A 27,230-nucleotide genomic window follows, 5' to 3' on the forward strand; every position below is an offset into this window, starting at 1 on the left:
GTGAAAAAATCATTAGTTTTGTACCCTGTATACTTAATATCAATTTTATACTTGTTCAATATTACATTTATTTCCAAACGTACTAAATCTATTCTAAATACATGTCCTGCACAAATACACAAATTGTAAAAAAATATTTTACACATATTAATATATCACATGGACAAATAATTACAAGAACTCATTAATACTTCCGAAATATCTTTTCTCTTTCCGATCACTATCAGCAAACCCTTTTGATCAATCATGCTCCCCAAGAGAACAAAAATAATAAAAAACGTGATGTCGGTTCGTAAAGACCCCTGTGTCTACATTAGTTACAAACGTCTACCTCTGTCACGGTTTCCCTTTGAACCAAGAATCAAAGATTCATACTTTCCTTTTGAGGCTTTTCACCAGTTCCCTCAGAACTGAATTCTGCTCCCTTAATAAAACCAGCTCCGGTTCGTCCTTTCTATCCTTAGTCCAAACGAGATGCCTCAAATTCTTCATGCTCTCCTCGTATAAGTTTTCTCGTTCGGTCAAGTTCTTCAGCGCTGTTTCGACCGGATGTGTTTGACTCATACAAACGGATCTTGAAACGGTGAATAACACTCACCTTCGGCCACGAGCTGACAGACGGAACTCACATCCACGTCGAAACATTTGAAAGTTTCGAGCAGGTTCGCAAGTTCCAAACTTCGCTTTTCGTATTCTTGTCGAGAGGATTCGTACGTTCGTATATCCTCCTCTAATCGTGTTTGCTGTTAACAAAAAAGGTTTGTTTCTCAAACTCAGATTTTTGCTGCATTGTTCGGACACCATGGAATTTTACGCTTTTGTTTTGTAATAATTTTTTCTATTTATAGTTATAATTATTTCATCAGGACGAAGTCAACATTTGTCTTTACACAAATTTTAAAGAAATATATTATATACTATTTATTTCTATTATTCTTATTCTACAATTCAACAACCAAAAATAGTATAATTTTTCAGCTATGAAATAGTTTAAAAAATAAGTATTTTCAAGCTTGAAACTTTCAAAGGAACGTAAAAATTTAAATACGTATAAAAAAATGCATGTAAAATGAAACGGAGGTGCTGGTCTTTTGTGAGTTGCTAAAAGTTTAATAAAAAAAATACGGTTTAAGGAGTTAAAGACAGTACTCGGAAATTTTTCTCCGTTAGCCACCCGAGTCGTTTGAAATTCGGAGTTTTCACGGATACTGCATATTCAAAAGGGCCGCAAAAAGAGGTGACAAGTTCGATTTCGCGTATAAAAAAGGCGATGTTTCAAAGAGCACACGTTCTCCAACGTCGAGCCGTCTGTAAAAAGGCTGGCTACAACGGCAGAATGCATATCAATTAAAATAGTACTTTGATGTCGGTTTACGATGCATGTAGCCCCGCTATTGCGTCCTAAACTTTTTGAACTACTGTCCATCCTACCAAGGAAAATTCGAACATCCTTTGTTATTTCACATTTCCGAGGCAGCTCGTTACGTAATTGTAGCCTTTCATTTCGTAACTTAAAAGTTGTACGTAGAAAGAAATTCTTTATATTCTCTCAAAAATAATAATGCCACGAATAAACTGAAATTTCATTCGAATAATGAATCTGACGCTTTCATGTTGAAAAACCAGTTTCGTTTTTTGTTTCCTTACTGAAAATTCTGGAATTGTGTCGTATTAACTCGTTCAGAACCAAAAAATAATGATCTTTATATGTAACATTTTTTACACTTCAGAAAATTGTGTATGACGGAAGCGAGAAATTACTGTAACAAAAACGTTGAATGATTATGGTTTAACAATAATAAAATATTGTATATGTATGCAAAGATGTGTATATAGGGCTTTGCAAACAATTCAGTTACATGTCTTGATATTTTCAAGGTTTATTATGAGAGGCGATATATCGCGCGACAATACTGTGCATGCTAATTTCATGTGTAACGATTTAACATGTGGCAATATAACGCGTAGAGATTTAACGAGTAGCAATTTAACGTATAGATACTTAATACATAGTAATCTTGCGCATTGCAATTTAATGCGTGGAAATATAACACGTGGCGATATAATGCATGGCGATATAATGCGTGGCAATATAATACGTGGCGATATAACACGTGGCAATGGAACACGTGACAATGTAACGCGTGGTAATATAACGCGTGGCAATGCAACGCGTGGCAATGCAACGCGTGGCAATATAACGCTTGACAGTATAACGCGTGGCAATGCAACGCGTGGCAATATAACGCGTGGCAATGCAACGCGTGGCAATATAACGCTTGACAGTATAACGCGTGGCAATGCAACGCGTGGCAATATAATGCGTGACAGTGTAACGCGTGGCAATGCAACGCATGACAATATAACGCGTGGCAATGCAACACGTGGCAATATAACGCGTGGCAATGTAACGCGTAACAATATAACACTTGGCAATATAACGCATGGCGATATAACGCGTGGCATTGCAACGCGTGGCAATATAACACGTGACAATATGACGCGTGGCGATATAACGCGTGGCGATATAACGCATGGCAATGCAACGCGTGGCAATATAACACGTGACAATATAACGCGTGGCAATGCAATGCATGGCAATATAACACGTGACAATATGACGCGTGGCGATATACCGCGTGGCGATATAATACATGGCGATATAACGCGTGGCAACATAACATGTGGCGATATAACGCGATGCAATGTAACGCGTAGTGTTATAACGTGTAGCAATCTAACGCGTTGTAATTTTACACGTGGCGATATAACGCGAGGCAACAAAATACATAGTAATCTAACGCGTGGTAATTTATCGCGTGGCGATCTATCGCGTATCAATCTACGGCATAGTGATTGCACGCGTTGTAATTTAACGCGTAGCAATTATACGTGTAGCAGCTTAACGTGTTGCAATCTAACGAGCGGCGATGTAACGCATTACTGTGCGGTATGTAGCAATTTAACGTGCAGCAATTTAACTCAAGCTCCTGAAACACAACGTTCGTTACGTCGATACAGGTAAACGGAAGTAATAAAAAATTATGAAACGAATTTCTTTTCACGACCGCAACATAAAGAAAAAAAATTACGGAACAAAAACTTTTCTCCCGGAGAAAAGGTTGCAAATGAAACTTTGTATCAACGTAACGTTGGTTCGTAATGGTTTATACGATTGTTTTCTAGCAGTTCGCGTCTGTTCAACGTGTTTCCATATTAAATTTGTAGCAATTGAGATATACACTTTAATACGCTTTTTTACAATGTACCTTCTCTTTGCTTCCATTGTATAACTCGACCAGTTCTTGAAACTGTTTCTCCGCTGTTTCTTCAGTAGTCTTCAAAATATTCTCGTATTCTCGTTTAGCCACAGCCACCGCGTTGTTGCATCCAATTTTGTTGCTGGAAGTAAACCGTACAATCCACCAGAAGTTTTCTTACTATATAGCGAAAGATAAAATTCTTCATTTAATAGCTGTAATAACTTCAATGATGTTGCTGAGATTTTTAATATAGACTTAGGATATTTGATATAAGTAATCCCGAGGAAATTGCTGGTACAATAAAGGCTCATTATAATCCTTTTAGTACATAATTTTTTTTATTGCAAATACAAAATTTTAGGTGAACGGATACACCAATAATTTTTGAAGTACTAGTTTTCTCTTCTTCAAACAGCAATTTTATCCTTCAAAAAATATGACTGAATACTTAAATTTTTTTTTAAATTGTTATGTAAAATAATTTTGATATTCTTTCTTTCCTAATAAATAATTTAATTATTTTGATTTTATGGTAAATAAAAAGCGAAAACTTGTAATATTTGATATAGTTTATAACTCATAGCATTGAATGGATATAATTTGCTATAATTTTGAAGGTGCTACTCATAAGTAGTTTTAGAGTATGCTTTTTTGAAGTACGAGTGCAATAAAGAAAACATATTGATATTCCAAAAGATTACACCGTGAAAATTCAATCATATGTAAATTGCCCGATACGGTTTAACGGACTTCAAGATATCCGATAGATTTATTCAATCGGGTCGTATTGAAATATCTTATTTTCCGCGTGGCAGAAATATCTACCTCTTCTTCCTTCATATAATACAATCTTGGAAATTGCTTTTCACGTTTCAAAATCCGACAGCGAAAAAATTAAATTAGCTTAAGAGCTTACATGTCAGTTGAAGCTTTTTAACATTTTTGCTGTGGATAATTGCTGAACTTCAAAATGGAACTTCATAACGTGACTTCGAATTTCTACATTCTTAAACTGCATAATTTGTTTCGTTCGATTTTTGATAATATACCTTGGTCAAGGTTATTTATTATTTTAAGACAAAAATGTAAACGAGAGATTTTTGTAATTTTTATGAATTCTTTTTTCGAGAGCATATACAAATTTACGAGTAATATAAACTTCATGTTTTGGTATATTTATAAATTTATAAATTAGATAAATTATAATCTCATGTGCTTTTGCAGATTTATAAAATAAATGGTAATTTCATACACATATGTAAATTTGCATGTATACATATGTAGACATATACATGTGTGGACTTAGAGAACAGAATAAATTATAATTTCATATGCGTTTATAGATATATAAATAAAATAAATTATAATCTCATATGCATTTACAGATTTATAAAGCAAATGATAATTTTGCACATATATTTTGCAAATAAAATCAATTGTATTTTCATATGCATTTATAAATTTGTAACATAGTATTGTTTGAATGTATGTTTGCATGTATGAATTTTAAAATAAAAACATTCTTATACATATTCCTGAATTTATAAATAAAATTGTTAAAAAAATGCATTCATAAATCAAATGAATTACATATTTACATGTATTTATAAATTCATAAATAGAACAAAGATCTGAAGACGGTAAAGTAAATCTTGACAATAGTACTAAGAGATGTATTGAAATATAGTAATTGTAATATACACGTATTGATTCGAAAAGTATTACTGGTTGTTGACGATCACGTAGCTTCGTCAAAACTTTCTATCTATTGCGTGCACACATCGGCCACGTTTTCTCAATGAGGAATGAAAGTGCATTATAAAGTTGATAAACAGCAGCGATACTCGAGAAATACTGTAGAGTGCGGCGATAATTTCAGAGTAGGAATCCGGCGTTAAGGAACTTCGACTCTTTCACGGAATATCAATCTTCCGAAACTTTTTGATATCAATATTTTAACGAGTCACGAACATCGATAAAACTGAGGTGCTCAGAAAACTTGTTAAACGAACTAACGAGTGATTCAGTACATTTTTCACTTGAGACAAGTTCAAATTATTTAAATTAATTTGTGTAATTGGATTAGGTTCAAGTCAAATTCAAGCTGCATTATAATTGCATTATAACAAGTTGCATTTTTGATGTGTAAACAGAATTTTTTAAATAGTAACAATATGTTATTTCATAATAAAATATTAAAAATAATTAATATAATTATTATTAAAGCAATATTGTTACGTTATATTGTATTATAATATAATATCATTATACATATGTACACATATGTATATGTATATTAATATAAAATAATAATATATTATATAACATATGTATGTCATTATTATTTTTATTATTATTTATAATAATTATTGCTTAATGTAATTTTGCAATGTTAATCACTCTGATATATGATCTATGATATACGTATGACATACGATATGTGGTACACAACATATGATATATGGTATATGATACACAACATATGACATATGGTGTATGATATACGATATATGATATGCTTTACACGATCTCCAATATATGATATATGATATGCTTTACACGATCTACAATATATGATATATGATACGCTTTATACGATCTACAATATATGATATATGATATGCTTTACATGATCTACAACATATGATATATGGTGTATGATATACGATATATGATATGCTTTACACGATCTACAACATATGATATATGATACGCTTTACACGATCTACAACATATGATATACGATATGTGATGCACGATATATGGTACACGATATATGATGTCCGACATATGATGTACGATATACATGCCACATACGAAACACGATTCTTAAATATTATTTATAATATTTAATATTAACATTATAATATTGGTACATTAGTTCTAAATTAATTAATAGAAATTATATGATAACATGCTATAATACATACGTGAATTCTATATAATATTAAAATACAGTGGCCCGATTTTGTTCTTTAAAATTAATAACTAGTAAATGTGTTTCTAATTTATCAATTTCTTAATGAGACAAAATCCAACAGGGAAAAAAGGGCTAAAAAATGTGGTATATTGATTACGTGAGAAAATATTCAGGAGAGTGATTGAAATGAATTTTACAGTTTAAAGCCATCGATTTACCGGTTTACAGTTTACGCAGTGGTTAAATTGCTTCATTCTGAATTCCGTTTAACATAATGTATTCCTTCGGACACTTGCTCGCTCGGAACAGCGTCAAGTTTTACTAATTTACGCGTATTTGACGGAATTCCGTTTGAAATATTAGTTCATGTCTCGCGAAGATTATTTATCACATTATTCCATACTGCATTCTAGTGTAGCAGGATGCTTTGCTACCATTTCACCATATGCATGTATATTATAGCATTACAGGATTCTATGAATATTAGATCAGAGACTACGAATTAGGGGAAATTTCATTCTTATCAATCTAGTAACATTAGTATCAGTTTGAGAAATGTACAAATATCTACAGTAAAATAAAATTTATAAGATTAGCATGCAAATTGATCTCATTTAATCTGATTTAAACTTAAATGGTCATTCACATAAATAATATATGAATATATTATTTCAATTAAATTATTTTTATGTGATCTAACTGAAAGAAATCATACGTTATACATAATTTAGTATAGAGTGGTATTAACGTAGAATAACATACAGTAATAAACTAATATAATAGATGTTTCAATTATCAAAATTATGAAGTAAAACCTTTCTACACATTTTTCTTGTACGAAATTGAAAGAGAATGGAATTAATGAAAAAGACGAAATTAATTCACATTTATGTGTGGTTTACATACAGGGTATTACTAAATACAGGGTATAACTTAATAGTGAGTAGTGTTACAGGTAACACTTTGTATTCATATGTGCACACACCTGTAGATTCACTTAATTCTTTCAAAATTTTAATACAACATCATTACTTTAATGACTTCATTAACTTGTTAAAGCTCATAAAACATATCCACTCATAAGATAAATACAAATAAAATATAATGTTAATAAATTGATCCTTCAAATCACCTCCCTTATTCTTCGTGTCTCCCCACATCTTTCTATCAAAATTAAAAATCGTCTAAAAAACATCATAATCCCATACGTCGAACTAAAACTACTCCAAAGAAAAAAATTCACCGAGAGATCGTAAAAAGAGCGCAAACTTTGTGGAAGACATCCAACGTAGCTGCAAAAGTTAAAAATAGAAGAGCTCCATCGGGATATCGTTTCTCAGGGAATTACCACGACGAAGATTAATTTGATCCGTGAAAATATAACACGTAGAAACTTTTATAAATATAGTTTCATTAGGTTCGGAAGAGAACACGTAACTTCCTAAAGTAACACGTACAAGACGCGTTCCAGGGAACTCCGGTCTCAATTTACGGTATCTTTGTCTCAATTTCTCAACTGTTCGTGAGCGCGATGTTTCAACTTAATCGGTACGAAGATATTTGTCAGTGTTCCTTACAAGTTTGTCGTTTCCCTTTCGTCAAACAAGCCTGTCGTACAGCCTCCATGCTGACGCAAACACAATCCCGCTTCGAAGCTAATATGCGATGCAAATTTCTCCGGCAACCGAACACAAACTGTATCTATATTTGCTAACCTTAACTGCGAGATGCTCGAGGGTTATGACCGCAATGTGCTTTCTTCATATTTGTTCAACTATTATTTTTTAGTATTTATGGGGTGTTAGAAACTTAGGATTTTTTAAGTTTTGGAATTTATGGTATTTATAGAATTTTTTGAAGTTTTGAGATTTTTGGAATTTTCCTAATTTAGGAAATTTAGGAATTTAGAGAAATGGAAGTTTGAAATTAAATTGTTAATTTTGAAATTAACAATTTGGAATTAGGGAGTTTAGGAATTTGGAGATTTGGACGATTGAATTACTGAACTCTTGGAACTTTGGAACTTTGAAAATTTCAAAGCTCCAAAGCAAGTGATAATATAGAAGTTTTAAACTATAGGAAATACTAGAATTTGAGAAATTAGGAATTTGTACATTTTGTAGATTTTAGAATTTAGGAATTTGGGAATTCAGAAATTTTGGAGTTTAGGAATTTAGAAATATAGCAATTTAGGTATTTGGAAATTTAGAAATCTAGAAATTTAGAAATTTAGAAAATTGAAAAATGGAAAATTAGAAACATGGAAAATGAGTAATTTAGAAATTTAGAAAATGGGAAAATGGGAAAATTAGAAAATTAGAAAATTAGTATTTTGGGAAATTGGTAATGTAGAAATTTGGTAAATTGGAAAATTGGTCATTTAGAAATTTGGAAAATTAGAACGTTGGTATATTGGAAAATTGGAAATTTACAAATGTGCCAAATTGGAAATTCGATAATTCAGGAATATGGGGATTTGGAAAACTTGAGAATTTGAGTTTAGAAATAAAAAAATTTTCAAATTAACTTATATCATCCCCTAAACTCAAAAATAAATGTATGTCTTATACTACTACCCTTAAAATTAAACATTCTACTATTAAACTAAAAATCTTTTCTAAAAAATGACAAATTATTTGAAAAATAATAATTGAAATAAATAATGTCCAGAAGAAATACCAACAAAAATAAAAAATAGCAATTAAAACAGAAAAATTGTATACAAACTCGTCAACAAAATATCGTTCACCAAAAGTGAACAGTTTCACGTTCAGAATCGAAAATAAACGTAAAATTGCGAAAATCATAGATTCCGAAAAATACGGGGTCGTCATATTATTGAGGTAGCTCTGGGAAATCATCGAAACGGCGCGAAACGGAGATCAATTTTGAATAGTTCATTGTACCAGTACCTTCGCTGAATCCAGTATTTATGACATTACGAAGGTGATTCCAGTCAGGATAGCAAACTTGTGTGCATGTAGCCGGTTGTTTCGCTGTTCGTCGAAAGCACAATCGCGTTGATGAACAGGACTCTGGTGTTGATTTGCAAATTATGAATGAAATCGAATTGCTTCCTTAACGAGAACGCTATCGCGTTATTCGCAATAAAATGTTCTGGAGACGGAACAATTTACTGCTCGAGAAAAACGGTATTCAATTTCGAAACTTTACGCAATTCATTCTGCCTGATACAATTAAACGCTTCGCGCCTTTTTACTTCAATTACAAAGTAAATATAAAAAAGGTATAGTTGCTTAATTTTTAGACCGTGACATCCAATTTATCTCCGTCACAGGACTTTTTACAGTCACCAAAATTTTATTTCGTGTACGTTTATTATCGTTGCCTTTCAAATTAATTTATCATATTTGTGAAATATGTGGACAGCTCCTGAATTGATTTTTTTTCAGTTATAAATTTTGTAATGCTACTAAGTGAATTTACTAGACTACATCATTAAAATAAGTTGCAGAAAGTTTTTGAAGTGCGATTAAATTACATATACCGCAACAATATTAATTGCAGGTGTACCACAATTTTCGAATTAAGACTCTACCGTATAAGTTTAATAACTGTTAGTGAATGCTTCATAAATTCTCAAATTTCCATGCTCTCAATTTGCACTTCTCCTAATTTCCAAATTTTTAAATTTCGATTCTTCGGAATTTCGAAGATTCAAAATTCCACTTAAAAGTCTCACATTTTAAAATTGCAAAATTATGCAAAATTTGAACTAGTATTGAAGAAACTACATGAAAATAATGCTACAAATATTTAACTATCAAATTCTTGAGTACCTAATGTACTATTTGAATTTTCTGCGTCTGAAAAATTATGCAATAATTAAAAATGTATGAGAATTTCCAAACGAATCTTCTCACGAAGTTGATCAAAGCGTAACTTCACAAGAGTTTTCATCTTCGTTTCTCTTTGACAATCTTCTAAAGTCTTACATTTTCTCTGTTTGATCCGCTGACAACCTCAATTCTGATTATGTACTGAAAAATGCGGAAGAATTGTGTTACAGCGAAGTAACGTTGATCAAAGGTGTTGCATGTTTAAAAGATTTTTGAATTTCATTTTTATCTTTACTTCACTTTGATGATTTGTCGAAGTTTGGTTAAATTCTCCGCTTCTGCATTTTCTTTAAAGTTCAAGTTTGTTTGCGTAATTAAAAATGTGAGAAGTTTCTGAAGTAGTCTTCTTATAATGAAGTAGCAAAGAAAATATAATTTTAGATGATCTCCGTGCATTTTAAAAGGTGTCAGTTTCTAATTAAAAAAGTATAAAATAATTTGCAATTCTTTGAGTATACGTTTTTAGGTTGGGTTCAATTAACTCTTTGTGTAAGGGAATCTTTCAATTTCTAATGCAAAAATATGACGTTCTGAACAATTTTTTCTAAAATAACGTAACTAAAAATATATTAATACGTCAATTTACTTCATCATGTCAACTGTAAAATTATGCCCTTTTTAAAAATTTCTTTCTTTCATACATATTTCTTTCACATAATTAAACTAAATATCACGTGTCATTTTTTACTACTGCGACAGTGAACAGAATTCTGTAAATTACGAGAATTCTACGACACAGAAAATCTGAAATGAAAATTATGCTATTTAAATATAATCCTAGAACGTACGAAATTTCAGCTTGAGAGACGAATATATGTCATTTTTTTCGAAGAGGTGCAACATTATTTGAAATATTCGCACAAGGTAGCGCCATGCAATTTAAAACGTTGACTGGTACAGTGAAAGCAGACGTGTGTAGCAAGTCACATTAAAAGACTAATTATGAGGCATTAGTAGTCGGACGCGATTAAGGCTGTGGTTACAGTACATGCATTTTCTGACGAATAGTGTAATATCATCGCTCATGTAATTTTTTTGCTTTATTTTTTTTATCTGTCAGGAACTGGCGCCACTGTCACCACGAATTAATTATAGAGTGATTTTTGTAATGGGAATAGATTGCTTTAGGAGTGAATTTTGAATCCCTAAGGATTTATTGGCTTATGTTTAAGATTAAATTAAGATTTAATTTAATTTAAGATTAACTTACTGACCCTTATCGGTCGTGAGTCACCTCTCACGTATCAACACTTCTTTGGCGCTGAGGTCGCACGTTACATGGGAGGTGACAATGATGGAACCTGTCGAAATCCTAATTTTCGAGAAGGTGAAATTGCGCGATATGGAACGTTATTGACAACAGACAATGAGGATAGATTAGATGGAAAACTACATATTTTGCAATTTGATGCTGAAGGAAAACATAACGATTAGTATGTTCTAATCGTAAGTTGCCTGAAGGAGGAGGAGCTACACTTCTGTGAAACGTGCAACCATTCCTTCATTGTTTCAAAAAATATACATTAAAAACTTGTAAATCATTATTCGAAACTCATATATTTGTAATATACCTTAAAAACAAGAATGTTACTCTTATTATACTGCAGATTTTTCACATATTTATCGAAACCAGTTACAACCTACCGAGAATCACATACAAAATACTAGTGACTGTACAAGAAACTAGCGACCGATAAGGGTTAATATTGTAACAATTGGTATTGCTGACTGACGCATTTGACACGTAAACCATATGGCAAACATATACAAACCGAGCAACATGTTTTGATTATGAAACTAGTTTCGTTTTTGCGGTGAAATAAATTTATTTATCAAATGAACGAAACGAATCGAGCAAAGAGAACTCAAAGCGTTCATGTAGATGTCAAACTGGTCGCCCTGGAAATATGCACACATTTGCAATTTCGCACAAACTGTGCGATTAACAAGGGAATTCAATTGGCGCGACAATTTTATTGAGTGTTACGTTACTCGTGACATCGAATAAACAAACGGTTTAAAGAGAAAATCTCGGAAAATCCGATGAAAACGTAACATTGGTAAAAACAAATATACGTTTGTAAATCGCAGCCTGTGTCTCGTCGCGGCAATAATTTTCCACTGCCAGCAGTTTTGTATAACAAATATTTGTATATTCGTGCAAATATTTATATGTCACTGCTTTGAATTAGATAAGTTAATTTCAATAACAAACTTACGTGTTTGTACACAAGTATTCGTTCACTTCTTTTGAAGAAACTTTAAAATTTATTTTTTAAGATTTATTATGACTATTATTTATGATTACACGTACAGAAATATTTGTTTACTGTTTGAAAGCAATATTCTTAAAAATTAATTATGATTGTTATTTGTAAGGACATACTCCTATTATGCATTGAAAACTGCATGTTTTTTCATAAATTTACAAATCTTTCGAATGATCAAAATCGGAAATCTATTTTTTCAGGAACTTGAAAGTAATTTAGAGATTTCCAAAGTTTCAGTATTTGAAATTATACCACTTCAACATCCAAGATATTTCATTAAATATTATCTGTGAGCAATTGATTAACCTAATGAGTTCGTTATGAGTTCATTCTCACTCATCAAAGTCCACCTTTTCGCTTAACACCGAATTTCAATTAAACTACAAATTCAAGAAAGTAGTAGCATCAAATCACCGTCAGAATCAATAACCCAGCAGAGATCGATTAACGAGCAATAAGCTTGCCAATTCATTCATGAAACGTGCAATTTTCGCTCAATCAGTTTCGTTATTCACGGGCAACAAACTCCGTAAGTGTTTCGATACGCACTGAAAACTATAATCGCCGCGGGAAAACAGAAAGTCAGATGATTTAGCTTTGATCGGTGACGATTCATCAATACCGTTACGATTGGTTGGTGGAGTCGCGTAAACGTCCGATTCCGGTAACAGTGAATTTACGGTCATGCAAGCCATGTAAACTGATATTGCCCGGGTGCTTTCTGTAGTCTGTGCTCGACATGTTGAAATATATCCTTACGCTTTTGAATCGGTGTCGAATTTCAAAGCAATTCTCGATTTTTTTGCTACGTGTAATTGTCGAATGCGATTCCTGGAACCACTCGATCTGTATTTGTTCGTTTGTGTGTTTGACTGTACCAACCCAGAATTTTTAGTCTTTTCGTTTGAAATTTTGACGTTAGAGTTGCGAGATACTCTAAATTTGCTGTATAGATTTTGGCGGCGATTCGATGAAAGGAACATGTCAATCAACGTCAATCGACGAATTGATAAAAAACCGTGTTTTGGTACCGTTTTCAATAGCTTTTGATTCGTAGAATCGACTGGAAGCTCGCGAAATTGGTAAATGAGAAAATGGGAAAATCAGTAACTTGGAAAACTGGAAACATGGAAAATGGATAATTTAGAAATTTGGAAAATTGGAAAATTAGTAATTTGGAAAATTGGAAACAGGGAAGATTGGCAATTTAGAAATTTGGAAAATTGGTAATTTAGAAATTTGGAAAATTGGAAAATTAATAACTTGGAAAATGGGTAATTTAGAAAATTAGTAACTTGGAAAATGGGTAATTTAGAAAATTAGTAACTTGGAAAATGGGTAATTTAGAAAATTAGTAACTTGGAAAATGGGTAATTTAGAAAATTAGTAACTTGGAAAATGGGTAATTTAGAAAATTGGAAAATTAGTAACTTGGAAAATGGGTAATTTAGAAAATTAGTAACTTGGAAAATGGGTAATTTAGAAAATTGGAAAATTAGTAACTTGGAAAATTGGAAACATGGAAGATTGGTAATTTAGATATTTGGAAAATTGGAAAATTAGTAACTTGGAAAATGGGTAATTTAGAAAATTGGAATATTGGAAAATTAGTAACTTGGAAAATGGGTAATTTAGAAATTTGGAAAATTGGAAAATTGGAAACATGGAAAATCGGTAATTTAAAAATTTGGAAAATTGGAAAATTAGTAACTTGGAAAATTGGTAATTTAAAAATTTGGAAAATTGGAAAATTAGTCACTTGGAAAAGTAGAAACATGGATAATTTTTGATTTATCAGAAAATTGTACTTGTCGAGAAAAAGTACATGTAGAAATATTACCGAAACGTTACACGAAAATGAAATGTTGATTTTATATACAGAAGTCAATGCAGGTGCACATAAAATTGGATGAAGATGACAAGAATTGTATTGAATGATGCACCAACCACAGTTTATCACATCGAATCGATCGACTTGTGGTGTATTCTTTTTTTTATATCGACTATAATCCAATTCCTGTTCGTCGAGTCGTGGAATGTTCTGTATACACGTTCACCAGCATATAAACTGCAATATCCAGAAGTTTTTCATACTAAAATTGAATAAAAACGCTCGGAAACTCTTCTGCACGTTATTTCTCTTCTTTTTTTTCATCGACGATTGTTCACCACTCTATGACGTAACATTACTACTATATTTATAACATCGATATAAACCACAATAAATTGTTTCATACTTGTTATTTTACTATCTGTCGATCACAATGAAAAACACTGCACTCGTCTTTATTAGCACTTAACGATCACACTGGGATGTGAAACGACCCCAGCCAATTTAGCTTCCATTTTGGTCACTTCATATTCCGGAAATCTGAATGAATAGCTTTTTTTGAAACACTGGTATTTTTGTTGAAACTGTTATATCTCGTGTACATTCAGTTAAAATGTTCTTTATATTAAAATTGAAGGAAGTTTCGAATTTTTTTGTGAAAACCTTCATTGCTTAATTTCTTCATGTTTCTGAATTTTTGTTCGTAACGTTTAAATTTACTGAAGTCAGCTATGAAGTATGTTAGAACAACTTTCAAAGGTTAACGAAGATTGTTTCAAGGTAAAATGAGTAGAGTCTCAAATAAAATGTTTCTTTGTGGGAAATATTTTCATTGATTGGAGTTTTAAACGTTCCAGTGGGGTAGTTATGTTAAGGGTGAATATATTATCAGTTATATTCATTGATTATTGATTACAATAATGCTCAAATTGTGATTGTAAATCCTCCCCTAATAATAAAATAAACAAATCTAATATCTTATTTAATCGAATATCCCGATAGTCACCGTTGATAACGAAATGGTTTAATGGAACTATTTCACCTAAAAAATTTAACAGGAAGATTCACGGCGGGAAATCTGTAGAATTTGAATGAGAAAATCGAGAAGAATTTATTGCAGCGATTCTATCACGAAATTAAAGCACGATCGTTCAACCAGTAGATTTTCATCGATCAACTTTTTCCACTTTTATTTTCTTGTCGCTTTTCCAATTTGGAAACCGATAATAATTTATTGCCAACGTTGTAACTTCTCTCAATATTCTCGCGCACTTTAGCGCGCGTTTTCGCATCGCGTTACGACGCGAATTCAATTAATTTATCGCGACTGAGATGAACGATGGAACAGCACGGCTATCTCTTCAACAACGGGGCTTTCGCTGATAGCGTATTCACACTCGCGAACATCGTGTTACCTGTGAACTAGTGAACCTGGTTTCCATGGTGTTACTTGTTATGTTACGCTGCGGTACACATCGTGTGTAATGTAACGTTAATTTCGAAAAACAGGGGTGATAGAGATCAATGGTTAGGTCAAGTCTGGGGACTGCACCGAGTATTTTCGGGGATTTTTGGGACCTGGGTAGAAAATTAATAATCAGGTCCTTGCTCATCTTATTTTGTTCTTTAATCAGGAGACACATGGGCAAATGAAAATTTCATAATTCTAATAGTTTCAAAAAGCAACATTTTGTCATACTTTTTTTTACAGACATTATTCAGACTATACTTAAGAGTCCTATAGAGTCCGATTTTACAATTTCGCTTTAAAAATTAAAAAAAAGAATGTTTCTATATACTTTCGTCCGTTATGAAGTTTTAAAAAGTTTTAAAGACGAAATTGGACTCCATACGACTCTCAAGGAGAGTCTAAAAATATTGCTTTCTGAAACTATTAGAATTACGAAATGACATTTTGTACATTTTTGGGAAGCAAACATCTGTTTTTGTCTCTCCTGACCAATAGTCAGACCAAAATAAAATAAAATAAAATAAGCAAGGACCGTCGGAGCGAATCAATTTTCCACAAGAGGTCTCAAAAACCAGTCCTCAGTTTGTCGCCATGTTCCATGTTAATATTTTTATCATATTTGAATCTCCGCTTAATTTTTGTTATAATTTTCAAGATACTTAAAACATCTTAATTTGCTTGATTTGTTTTGACGATGTAGTGATAACTAATTAGGGTTGAGGAGACTGTTTAGGAGATTGTAGGTTAAGGGGCTGAAGATGCGAGGATGGTATTATGTACAGGATTTATGTGATAATTGAGTTGAAATTCCCTAAATTGGAGAAAATCTGAAATATACGCGAACACGATATATTATTTCTTTGGGATTAATGTGTCAACGTAACGGTTTTGAAATTTACAAATGTTCGAACTTACGAATTTAAAAATTTTGTATCTCATATTTTCAAATTAGTAATATGAAACAAGCTCGTGAAATATTTCAATTCTTCGAACGAAGTATTCCATTTCTCAATTTAGAATATCTGACGGATTACCCATTCATATTCGGTAATCTGAATTATCGAATTATCGACTTTCATATCGGTTGGCATGGAATGCTTCGAAGAATCACTGAAATGCGTCATCTCGCTTGAAAATTTAAAAATCAGTTCAGTAAATCGCTCAAATTGCAGAAACCTGTAGAAATCCCCTAGATATTATACAAATGATTATTATTTTTGCATATTCTCTCATTTTATGAAAACTAATAAAAACTATGGTGCATGTTTTGTATACTCATGTATTTCATGTATTTATTATTTTGTATACTCATGTATACTATTTTGTATACTCATGTATTTTGTATTTCATGTTAGATTCCATTTTTTTTGGTCGAAATGTCTTTATCAATGATTTTTGCCGGCCTTATGCATAATAGGTAACTTTCCAAATTTTATCATTTTCAAAATACAAAATGAAAATAGTACAAATAATATAGTTAATAGAGTTGATACAGTTAATAGAGTTGATACAATTAATAGAGTTAATACAGTTAATTACAAACAATGCAACTAATACAATTAATACAAATAATACAAATAATATAAAAAGCACATATAATACAAAAAATACAATTAACACAAATGACACAAATAACACAAATAACACAAATAACACAAATAACACAAATAACACAAATAACATAAATAATAGAAATAATACAAATAACACAAAAAATCCAAACAGTCCAAATAATCCCAATAATCCAAATAATCCAAATAATTTCAATAATCCAAATAATCCAAACAATGCAAACAACACAAATAACAACAAATTTGCAAACAGAAGTAACGAAGTATTTCACCAGTTCCAACAGAGTTTTCTATTTCGTATTCAGACTTTTATCCCAGTTTGCCCTCGGTAATTGACAACAATTCACAGTGAGGCGAGCAGACGACGAATTATTTTATATTATTTCCTGTACGATCCGATAGCGGTACGTGCGCCGAGAACGGAAAAAAAAGGAGAAGGAAAGAGTGAGGTCGTGGACCGTGAATCGCGCAAACGAGATCGGTTTATCAATGGCACCTGCTTCGATTCGCCGTTTCCCGGTAAACAACATTGTAAACTGGCGATACGTGGTTGTAGTTGACATGCAAATTGCACAACCCTTTGAGGAATAAAACATGGAATTGGATCCCTTGAAATTAGTTCGCGCGTTAATTAAGAAGCCCCGAATGGGCTCGTTTAGGCGCGAGTGGATCGGCCAGTTCGGCCATAAAAGAGATCGCGTAGAGGCGAGCCTTCGTAGACGTTGTTAATTATACGCGTTTATAATTAAGCGTTTCGAGACATCCGAGATTTTCGCAGTCACGAAACGAAGCAACCAGAAGCCCTCGTAATTAGCGAAACGATACTTGACAATGAAACAGAGAAACCGGGACGGATTGTTAGAGCAAACAATATGAAATTAATTAAGAACTTAACTCTTTGATTAGGAAAATGTAATGTTTGTTATTCCTTGGAAATGCACAAAGTATACAAAACGTCAATTATTAGCTATCCTTGCTAGGATCCATTTTTGAGGTTATGTTTATGACGATGATTGAATTATGTATTTGTTGTATTAAATGCTATATGATACTTTGTGTGATAAGAAATACTAAAATGCTTTTAGTATTGTGAAAAAATAAAAATTATCCATATTCTGTACATACATAGATATGCAGTTTTTATGTACAAAGGAAAAAAATTAACATTAAAAAATTAAAAAATATTTGTTATCTTCTGATAAATTTCGTAAACAACTCCTTGCAAACTCTTCTTCATTATTAAATTCATCGTCCAAAAATTTCATTAATTCACATTTTTGTCTCTAAATAAGTTTCTGAGATATCTAACAAAAAATATTCTGCCCCTTTGAGTCCTGATTTCAACCCCTCTAAGTAAAGTTACAAAAAAGCGTCTATTAAATGTTTAAGAACTACAAAACTGTTCATTGAATTTGACACTTCGAAGTGGTTCTTTGTTAGCTGTGTTTATCTAACAATAAGTATTGAGGGATGTATCGTATACCCTGTATATTTCGCGTTATAGCATCGATAAATTCAAGGAAAGGGGAAAATAACCGTAAACGTAAGACGAGAGAAAGCGAGGATAATACGAAAGGAAAGTTTGAAAAATAAAACTAGTAAAGTCGAAAGTGTCGTGAACAATGGAGAAGGAGGATGCGCTGACTTACCAGAATCGCTTTGTAAAAGTTTCACCGTTGTACGTATAAATCTTCTGGCATTTTGTCGAATTTTAACAACTCCTTTTTGCTTCTTACGTAGATTTGGATAAACGAATTTATATCTCAGCTCGCAAGCCGTCGCCAGATTTTAATAACCATCATAGATCGAAAATGATAATCCTCGTTTCCGATGAAAACTGCCGCCGAATTAATTACTTTCGGCTCAGAGGTCTGTGACGTGAATACGAAATTAAATCGCGATTATTAAAATCACCATTCATCGGATTTGTAATTTAACATGGTAACCGGGTGTTTCAATATTAATTTGCAATAATGAAACTGCAATGCATTTAATGGGTTTTGTGTGTGTGATGTTTGAAGAATCTTTTTTGTATTAGAATACATCTTTGATCATTTTCAGGGAATTGTTATTGTTTCTTTTTAGGAATTTTTGAAAACTCTTGGTATAAGGTTGTGGTAGGTACTTAATTTCTCTTAATAAGGGAAATATGAAATTTTCATGTATAATCAAAATTTTTGATTGTATGCATTTCTGAATTTCTGTTTCTAAATTTCCAAGCTCCTAAATTTGTTAATTTTTGAATTTTTGTATTTGTATATTTTTGAGCTTGAAAGTTTGTAAATTTGTGAATACGATCATTTTTCACGTTTTAAGTTTTTAATTTTCAAAGCTTCAAATTTTTTAATTTCTACATTTCTAAATGTAGAAATCTAAATTTCTAAATTTTTTCATTTTTATGTCTCTATATTTTTAAATTTCTAAATTTCTAAATTTTTAAGTTTCTGTATTGCTACCTTTCTAAACTTTCAAATTTCTAAATTCTAAAATTCTGAACACATTAACAATTAACATACATTAATACATTAACAAGGTTTACTAAAAATACAAATATTTTATTATCAATTACTGACAGCAAATACAATAATGGCTGCCCAGGTGCTTCTTTGATAAAACATTACTAAATATCGAATGCAAACTAACCGTGCAGTCAGTAAATGTCGAATACACAGAGCAAACACTGTCGATAAATATTGACAATATTGACAATATATATTGATCGCTGTAGGACACCTTTTGTGTACTCATTTTTATCAAACTGTAAGCTGCAAGTTGACACGATGTAAACATTTTGAGACATTTTATGTCACTTTAGTCTTTCTACGTTTTCAAATGTACCGCTGTGACGTATGACGACCTTTCTTTTGTCTATAAATTTATTTGAAAATTGAAAATTGAAAAAATTGGAAAATTCAAGAATGAGAAAGTGGGAAAGTTCAAGATTTGGAAAATTGAAAAAATTTAAGAATGGAAAAATTGGAAAATTTAAGCATGAGAAAATGGGATAATTGGATAAATTTAAGAATGGAAAAATTAGGAAACTCAAGAATGCAAAAATGGGAAAATTTAAGAATCGAAAAATTGGAAAATTGGAAATGGGAAAATTAGAAAGTTGGAAAATTGAACAATTGAAAAATTGAAAAATTGAAAAATTAGAAAATTAGAAATTGTATATGTCAAATTTCAAATTCCCAAATTCCTAAATCCCAAATATTCTGTAATACTAAATTCCAAATTCCTCTCTCAAAATGTATTACATTGACATAACATTCAAACTTTTTTTCTCTGTTTTAATATTGCACCAATGATTAGTTAGTTCTGATTAACGCACCAAATAAACTTAAATATCAAAGACAACAGACAAATGTCTATTACATTATTTTCATTAACACAATAATTCAAAGTTACATCATAAAATTATGTAAGTTAAAATTTCTTAAAGATACTCCTTACAAAATCCACTAACAATAAAGCTCCTACAAAACTGAGAAACCAATGGCATTCATTAATATTCTTAAAGAGTTCTGCAGCTAATTAATTCTGCATTTAATATGCACGCAAAGATGCGCTATTACTCAAAGGAAACAATTACTAGATCAAAATTAAAACACGATTTAGTGAGGTACGTGGCACTGAGGAGACATTTCGTGAAGCTGTAAAGTACATCCTGGCATCGAATTATTAATGGGTCTGCGATGCTGCTCTAAGCACTGTGGTATTTAACACTATAGTGGGAATTAGAAGTTCCATGGCCGTGCACACTGGGAAATATGGCCGACCAATTATACCTCTGCTTGCTTGGATCAAACTTTGATGCTTTGTCTTTCTTTGAAATACAGTAAGAGTACTCTTTGTTTATAAAGTAAAATATTCTTTGATATCTTTTGATATTTATGTAAGGTAAAAACTGCATATTGCTGCACATGTTTTATGCTCTTTTTATAATAGTCATTTTTTAATAATACAACAAGATTATATAATTGATTTTGTATTTATATTATACATAAATATTGTACTATATTTATATTATATTTATACTGTAATTATATTATGGTATAATAGTATTTACATGCTACATATTCATTTTTATTATATATTTTTATTATAGTGTATATACTACATTTATTTTATAGTATATTTGATTGTACACATACACTTACATATAAATAAATGAGATTTTCGAGTTGGTCTAAGTAAATCAATTCCGAAATGCAATGTTAAGAAATACTAAATAATTATTAACGAAACTGTTGCTTCGACCATGTTGATTTTTTGTGATTCTATAAATGAAAAGTTTTCTCCTGATTTCATTGGTAATTGTATGTTTCTTACTAATGTGAACAAACTATTATGTAAATCTTGTTTAAAAAAGTATGTCATATTGACTTACACATTTCTTTTCTATAAGATGATTTTAGAAAATAATAATTTATTTTAAACATATAATAATTTATCTACATGAAATCTCTGTTATATGTTAACGATTGGGTTAGGTCTTAGTACAAGAATAATTATTGAAATAGTTAAATAATACATTTAACTTCAATATTTAATGGTTTAGGCTAATAGTACCTTCTGTTTGAAAACATAGTCAAAACAAATCGATCTGATAAACAAATTTCAAAATTTATAAACATATTCAACAAAAACTTGTCGTGTTAACAGCCACAAAATGAGAACCTTGATTTCCAAGCTTCCTTTCCAAGGGGAAGTTACAAATTAGCTGCTAGATCAAGAAAAATACGTAGTTGCATCTAATTATGCACCGAACCGATGTTAGTTGTTCGCATTTCGGTCTAAAGGATCATATACGCGTTTGATATGCGCAATGGTGTCTAAACCACTCGCAAAATTCCAATTACAGCGCGGATCCGGATCCGTGTAATTCTAAATATTCCATTTCCTCGAGCCTGTGGCCGACATGTAATAATCCGTCGATAGCGAATTAGCCGGTGCTCGCTATTGCTATGTGACGTAAATAAGCCATCAAATTTCCATAATTGTGTTAATAGTTAGTTGCTTATTCGTGCGTGACTCATGGTTTCGTTCGAAAACACGTACCAATACATTTTCTCGCATTGTGTCATTACCAGTAACGAAGGTCCAAAAATCTATGTTCGAAGCAACAAACTCGAACAAAATCGATAAAATTGCTCATTTGCTTTGAAACTGTGGGGAACTATTTATATTCATTTTAAAATTTGGTTCGGTGAGAAGAGTTAAAGATAACAAATTGTGATGGATCGTGTCTAATCACAATTCGACAATAGCTGACACACATTCTTCACGATAAAGTGTGTTATTCATTTTTAGACAAATTGTATTTATATAAGAAAATGATGTATGCATAACAAATTATATGTTAATAATATGTACACAATGTGTGTACGTAAATAGTATGTACATAAATTTTATGTTAATAATATGTACACATGTGTGTATGTAAATAGTATGTACATAAATTTTATGTTAATAATATGTACACATGTGTGTATGTAAATTGTATGTACATAAATTTTATGTTAATAATATGTACACATGTGTGTATGTAAATAGTATGTACATAAATTTTATGTTAATAATATGTACACATGTGTGTATGTAAATAGTATGTACATAAATTTTATGTTAATAACATATACATACACTGTATGTACATAGTAAATATATAAATTTTATGTTAAAACATAAATTGAATATTAATAGCATAAACATAAATTGCACATTAATATTTACATAAAGGTGGCACAAAAAAGTTGTTTTCTTCCCTCTCATCTTCCTCTGACCTCGATTTCGTTATGAAAACAAACTGTTTTCGAATGGTTTTTTACCAATTTGCGTGATATGTATAGTATACACCCTGCAGCTCTTGTAGCAAACATTTTTTTATCAGAAAGAGGGTGAAAAATCATGTGTCGCGTTAGGGCAATAACCAGTTCGTTCTTTTTTCCGCGCAGAATTATCTCTGTCGGTTGTATCATTAATATTGGAACAGGGTGTATGCGAAAGGAGTAATCCATCAAACAAAAAAATTGCTGTCTAATCGTGCTTGAAAAGTCCGCTAATGGCACGATCGAAACAAAGTCAGCGTAGCGTTTAAATTCATAACAGAAGATCGAATGAACAATGGCGAGCGAATATCGTTCAGTATATTTTTCACATCGATAATCCGATTGTTTTAGTCGACGATCGCGAATCCGCAATTGAGTTTCCTATAGATTCTCAGCGAATCAAATTGTGCCAATGCTCGTCGATTCTCTCTACCTCGATTCGATTCTTTTCTCTTCGTTCGTGAAAAACGATGGCTCGATTCTTCGGCTAATCGAGATTCATGGAAAACAACGTGTCCCCGTAAACCTATGTGCTGAATGTTAATTAATTTAATCCCCTGTAGGTACGTCCTTCAACGCGATGGAAATCCATGCAGTTTTAAACGAGATTTAATGGATTACCATTAGTGTAATTAATTCTCCAGGTTCATAAAATATACTTCTCACTTTCATTTCCTTTACAGTTTTTAAATTGTATCAATTTCTTAACAACAAACGGTTATCTTATTTTTTTAGCTTCAAATGTAAGTCTCAAAAGCGTCAATTTTTGTACACTTTTAAACTTGCGTAGATATTTTATCACTTTCACGAATTATTTATTTTTCAAGAGGTTGTGCCTTTGCTAAATAGTTGTTTGAATCAAAAATTTTTCACTTGTATAAAATATTTCCGAGATGTTAGAAATAGAATGTGACAATATGAAGACAACTATAATTAGTAAAATTTACCGAAAGATACACCAGGAATTTATTTAACGTGTCCTTATATGAGGCCATGAAACGGTTAAATTAACAATATAGTACAAGTTTATATCCAGGATTCGAACTGTAAATAATGAACGTTCACAAAATAAGCAAGAATCTCGAATTAATTTGCACGTACCTGTTGAAGAGCTCTTTTTGCTGCAAAAAAGCGTTTCGCCAATGATCCTTCTCGATCACTGCGTTCGTTAATCGGGAATTCAACTCCGTTCTCGTCCGCAAAGTATCGTCGTTGATCTTTCGAAGTTCTAGAAGAATCGGTTGATATTAATTTCTTCGCACTCGCAATCTTCATTCAGCTGGCGAGCACCGACGCAAACTCCGTTGTCCAAACTTTCGAATGAACTTTTTCATCAAATTCTCTCTGCGCGTTCGTTTTCGTACGCTATTCTTTAAAATGGCACTTGGCTATGTTTATAAATTTTAATCACGGTGACTGTACATTTTTGATTAGTATTTTCAGTACGAGATGCCTAAATGTCATTTGTAGCAAATAATTGATCACAGTGGAATTGGTGCACTGTTCCTATAGGAATTTCAATTAGGACATTCCACGGAGAACCCGAGATGATGTACAAATTCTACAACAGATACCCTCATGTTTCAGTTTTTTTAACCCTGACATACTATCAAAAATACAACGTTATGGTTCATCTATGTGGAGGCTGATTTTTAAGAAAGATCAAGAAACTTTGATGAATTTTTATGAATTAATAAAAGATCATTTTTTGTTATGTTCTGACGCCTAGTTTAGACATCATAAAACTTGTTTAATACGTATTTCATTAAAATTGTTATTAGTAAATTCTTAGGCTTGAAATAAAAAAATTATAAATCCAAAGACTAAATCCTAGATATCATTCTAGTTAGATCTCCAATAAAGGGTAAAACTTCACTGTCTCTTAATTAAACCTTGATTTCAAAATAATTATCGATTTCTAATGTTTCCATATTTAACTTTCAAAACCTTGCTTGCAGTTCAGGTCGAAATCATACAATTCAGCTTGAATCAAAGATTGCCATTAATTTAATTAAATATTAACACTAGTCTAAGCACACAATGCGCATTGACTTCAAACATAAATCAGAAAACATTTCTAAAATAAACACAGGTTCACTAGAGACCTAATTCCGAATAAATCGCTTAAAAAAATTCATCTCAGTGTAATATTAATCGAAACAACCGCTGAAAATTCGATTTCCTAATTGAATCAATTCGATATCGAATAAAAATAAGCCGTATGAAAACAATTACACATTTCTGACGAGTGGATTAACGAGCATATTGAATTTCATGAATCGATACAAGAAATGTCCCACAGGTATATTCGTATCGATACTTGGAGATAATTTGAGAACACTCGAGATAAACTGCTGGTTTCTTTTAACAAGTATCAAACTTGCCAGCAGTTTACCAAAGTGCTCTCACGATTAAATAATGCCTGTTCGAAACGATTTGATATTCTAATTTAAACGATTTCGCGGTTAAACGTCGATGTTCGCGATAGGTCGGATAATAAGAGAAACAGCAAAGACGTAACTTGTGCAGCTACTTACCCTGATTTTGCAGTTTTACACGATTAAACTCGATTTCTTGGCGGCTCTGAAGTTGCAAGTTGAGTTGAAAAGCTCGCTCGAGCTGGAAAAATTTCGCTCGAAGTTCACGGAAATCCCGACGCAATTCCGAGACTTCTGATTCCCTCCTTTGCAATTGCTCCTCGAGATATCGCTGCTTCTGTTCCATCCTACCTGTAATTACTTTAATTAAGTCACCAATGCCGATTCTGGGAACAGACCCCTTAAGAAGGGTGTTTGCCGCTTTAAGAAGGAAACTTCTACGGGCTTGTCGCGACGTTAAATCACGACGTAATTGAATCGTTGGATCTTATCGTTTGCGATTCCTTTATTCGATCAGATATAATAATGTACATCCGAGAGCAAATCTGGGTTTCGCTGAAGAATGTTTGGAAATTTAATTGTACAAATTTAGAAATTTAGGGGATTTAGGGATTTATGAATTTTAAAAGATGAGAATTTAGGGATTTGGAAATTTTAACAGTTGGGAATTTGGGGATTTATCAATTTTGAGAGATGGGAATTTGGGGATTTGTTGATTTTCAATGATGGGAATTTGGGGAATTATGAATTTGCAAAGTTGGGAATTTGGGGATTTCTGAATTTTGAAACATGGGAATTTGGAGAATTATGGCTTTGCTAAGTTGGGAATTTGGGGATTTCTGAATTTTTAAAGATGGAAATTTGGGGATTTCTGAATTTTGAAACATGGGAATTTGGAGAATTATGGCTTTGCAAAGTTGGGAATTTGGGGATTTCTGAATTTTGATAGGTGGAAATTTGGGGGTGTATCAATTTTGAAAGATGGGTATTAGGGGATTTATGAATTTTGAAAAATGGGAATTTGAAGATTTATGAATTTTGAGAGATGGGAGTTTGGTGATTTGTTAATTCCTAAAGATGGAAATTTGAGGAGATATGTATTTGCAAAGTTGGGAATTTAAGGATTTATTTAGAAAGTTTGGTGTACAAAAATTTTGGAATAGAGAAATTAAGAAATTAGTAAACTTAAAAAACTTGAAAATTCCATATTTCTAAATTAAATAGGTTCTAAATCGTACCTGATGTGTTTAGAAAGTGACGTTGGAAATTTTGAAATTGTTGATTAATTATTCGAAAATTTGAAAATATGGAAATTTAGTAAAAGAATTTGTGAGCTGCGAAAAAAGTTAGTCCTGTCACCAGATTTCACCCTTAAAGTTGGACTTTACCCTTAAAATCCAAAGAAACCATACTGTTAAAGTGTTTAGAACACATAAATAGAAGAAAAGAATGTACGAAAGCCATCTATCGATAAAATCTGCAATCACGTATTTGCTAACCCAATTAACCTAACTTTGCTAATCTAATGCTAACCTAACGCGATCAATCGTATTTATCAAGTATAATATTTCACGAAGGATATAATTAAAAACGTGATATTACCAGTTCGTAATTTCCGTCGATAGACTAAAAACAATTTCAAGTACAGTTGAGATTAAATAGCGATTGATTTTCTGATCGCGTTGACATCACAATCTTTGGTTCGATCATATCTTCTGAGAAGTTAGACAGAATCGTTTTATTAAGATCGATACGGCACATCGATAAAAAAAAAGGAAATACGAGTTCAATGGGCTATGAACGACTGGAAAAAGCATCCTTTTGGCCGAGCGCTT

General features: G+C 31.8%; 2 protein-coding genes across 3 annotated transcripts in view; one reads left to right on the top strand and one right to left on the bottom strand.

Moving 5' to 3' along the window:
• Nmdar2 (glutamate ionotropic receptor NMDA type subunit 2) overlaps positions 1-27,230 on the top strand; it is a 423,506-nt gene that overhangs the window by 2,418 nt on the left and 393,858 nt on the right. The gene's annotated exons all lie outside the window — the stretch shown is intronic.
• LOC100882508 (uncharacterized) lies at positions 173-27,103 on the bottom strand. 2 transcript variants are annotated; one of them, XM_076530227.1, is made up of 6 exons: positions 26,998-27,103; positions 25,555-25,746; positions 24,119-24,245; positions 3,270-3,440; positions 599-743; positions 173-536 (listed from the first exon to the last, which is right to left on the bottom strand). In XM_076530227.1, the coding sequence occupies exons 2-4, from the start codon at positions 25,739-25,741 to the stop codon at positions 3,341-3,343; spliced, it is 414 nt and encodes a 137-aa protein (XP_076386342.1). In that variant the 5' UTR covers positions 25,742-25,746; positions 26,998-27,103; the 3' UTR covers positions 173-536; positions 599-743; positions 3,270-3,340. The 2 variants fall into 2 exon arrangements, with proteins under 2 accessions (XP_076386342.1, XP_076386343.1); XM_076530228.1 differs by lacking the exons at positions 173-536; positions 599-743; positions 3,270-3,440 and adding an exon at positions 23,977-24,061.

Source organism: Megachile rotundata, chromosome 3 (genome assembly GCF_050947335.1).
Source record: "Megachile rotundata isolate GNS110a chromosome 3, iyMegRotu1, whole genome shotgun sequence".
Lineage (NCBI taxonomy): Eukaryota > Metazoa > Arthropoda > Insecta > Hymenoptera > Megachilidae > Megachile > Megachile rotundata.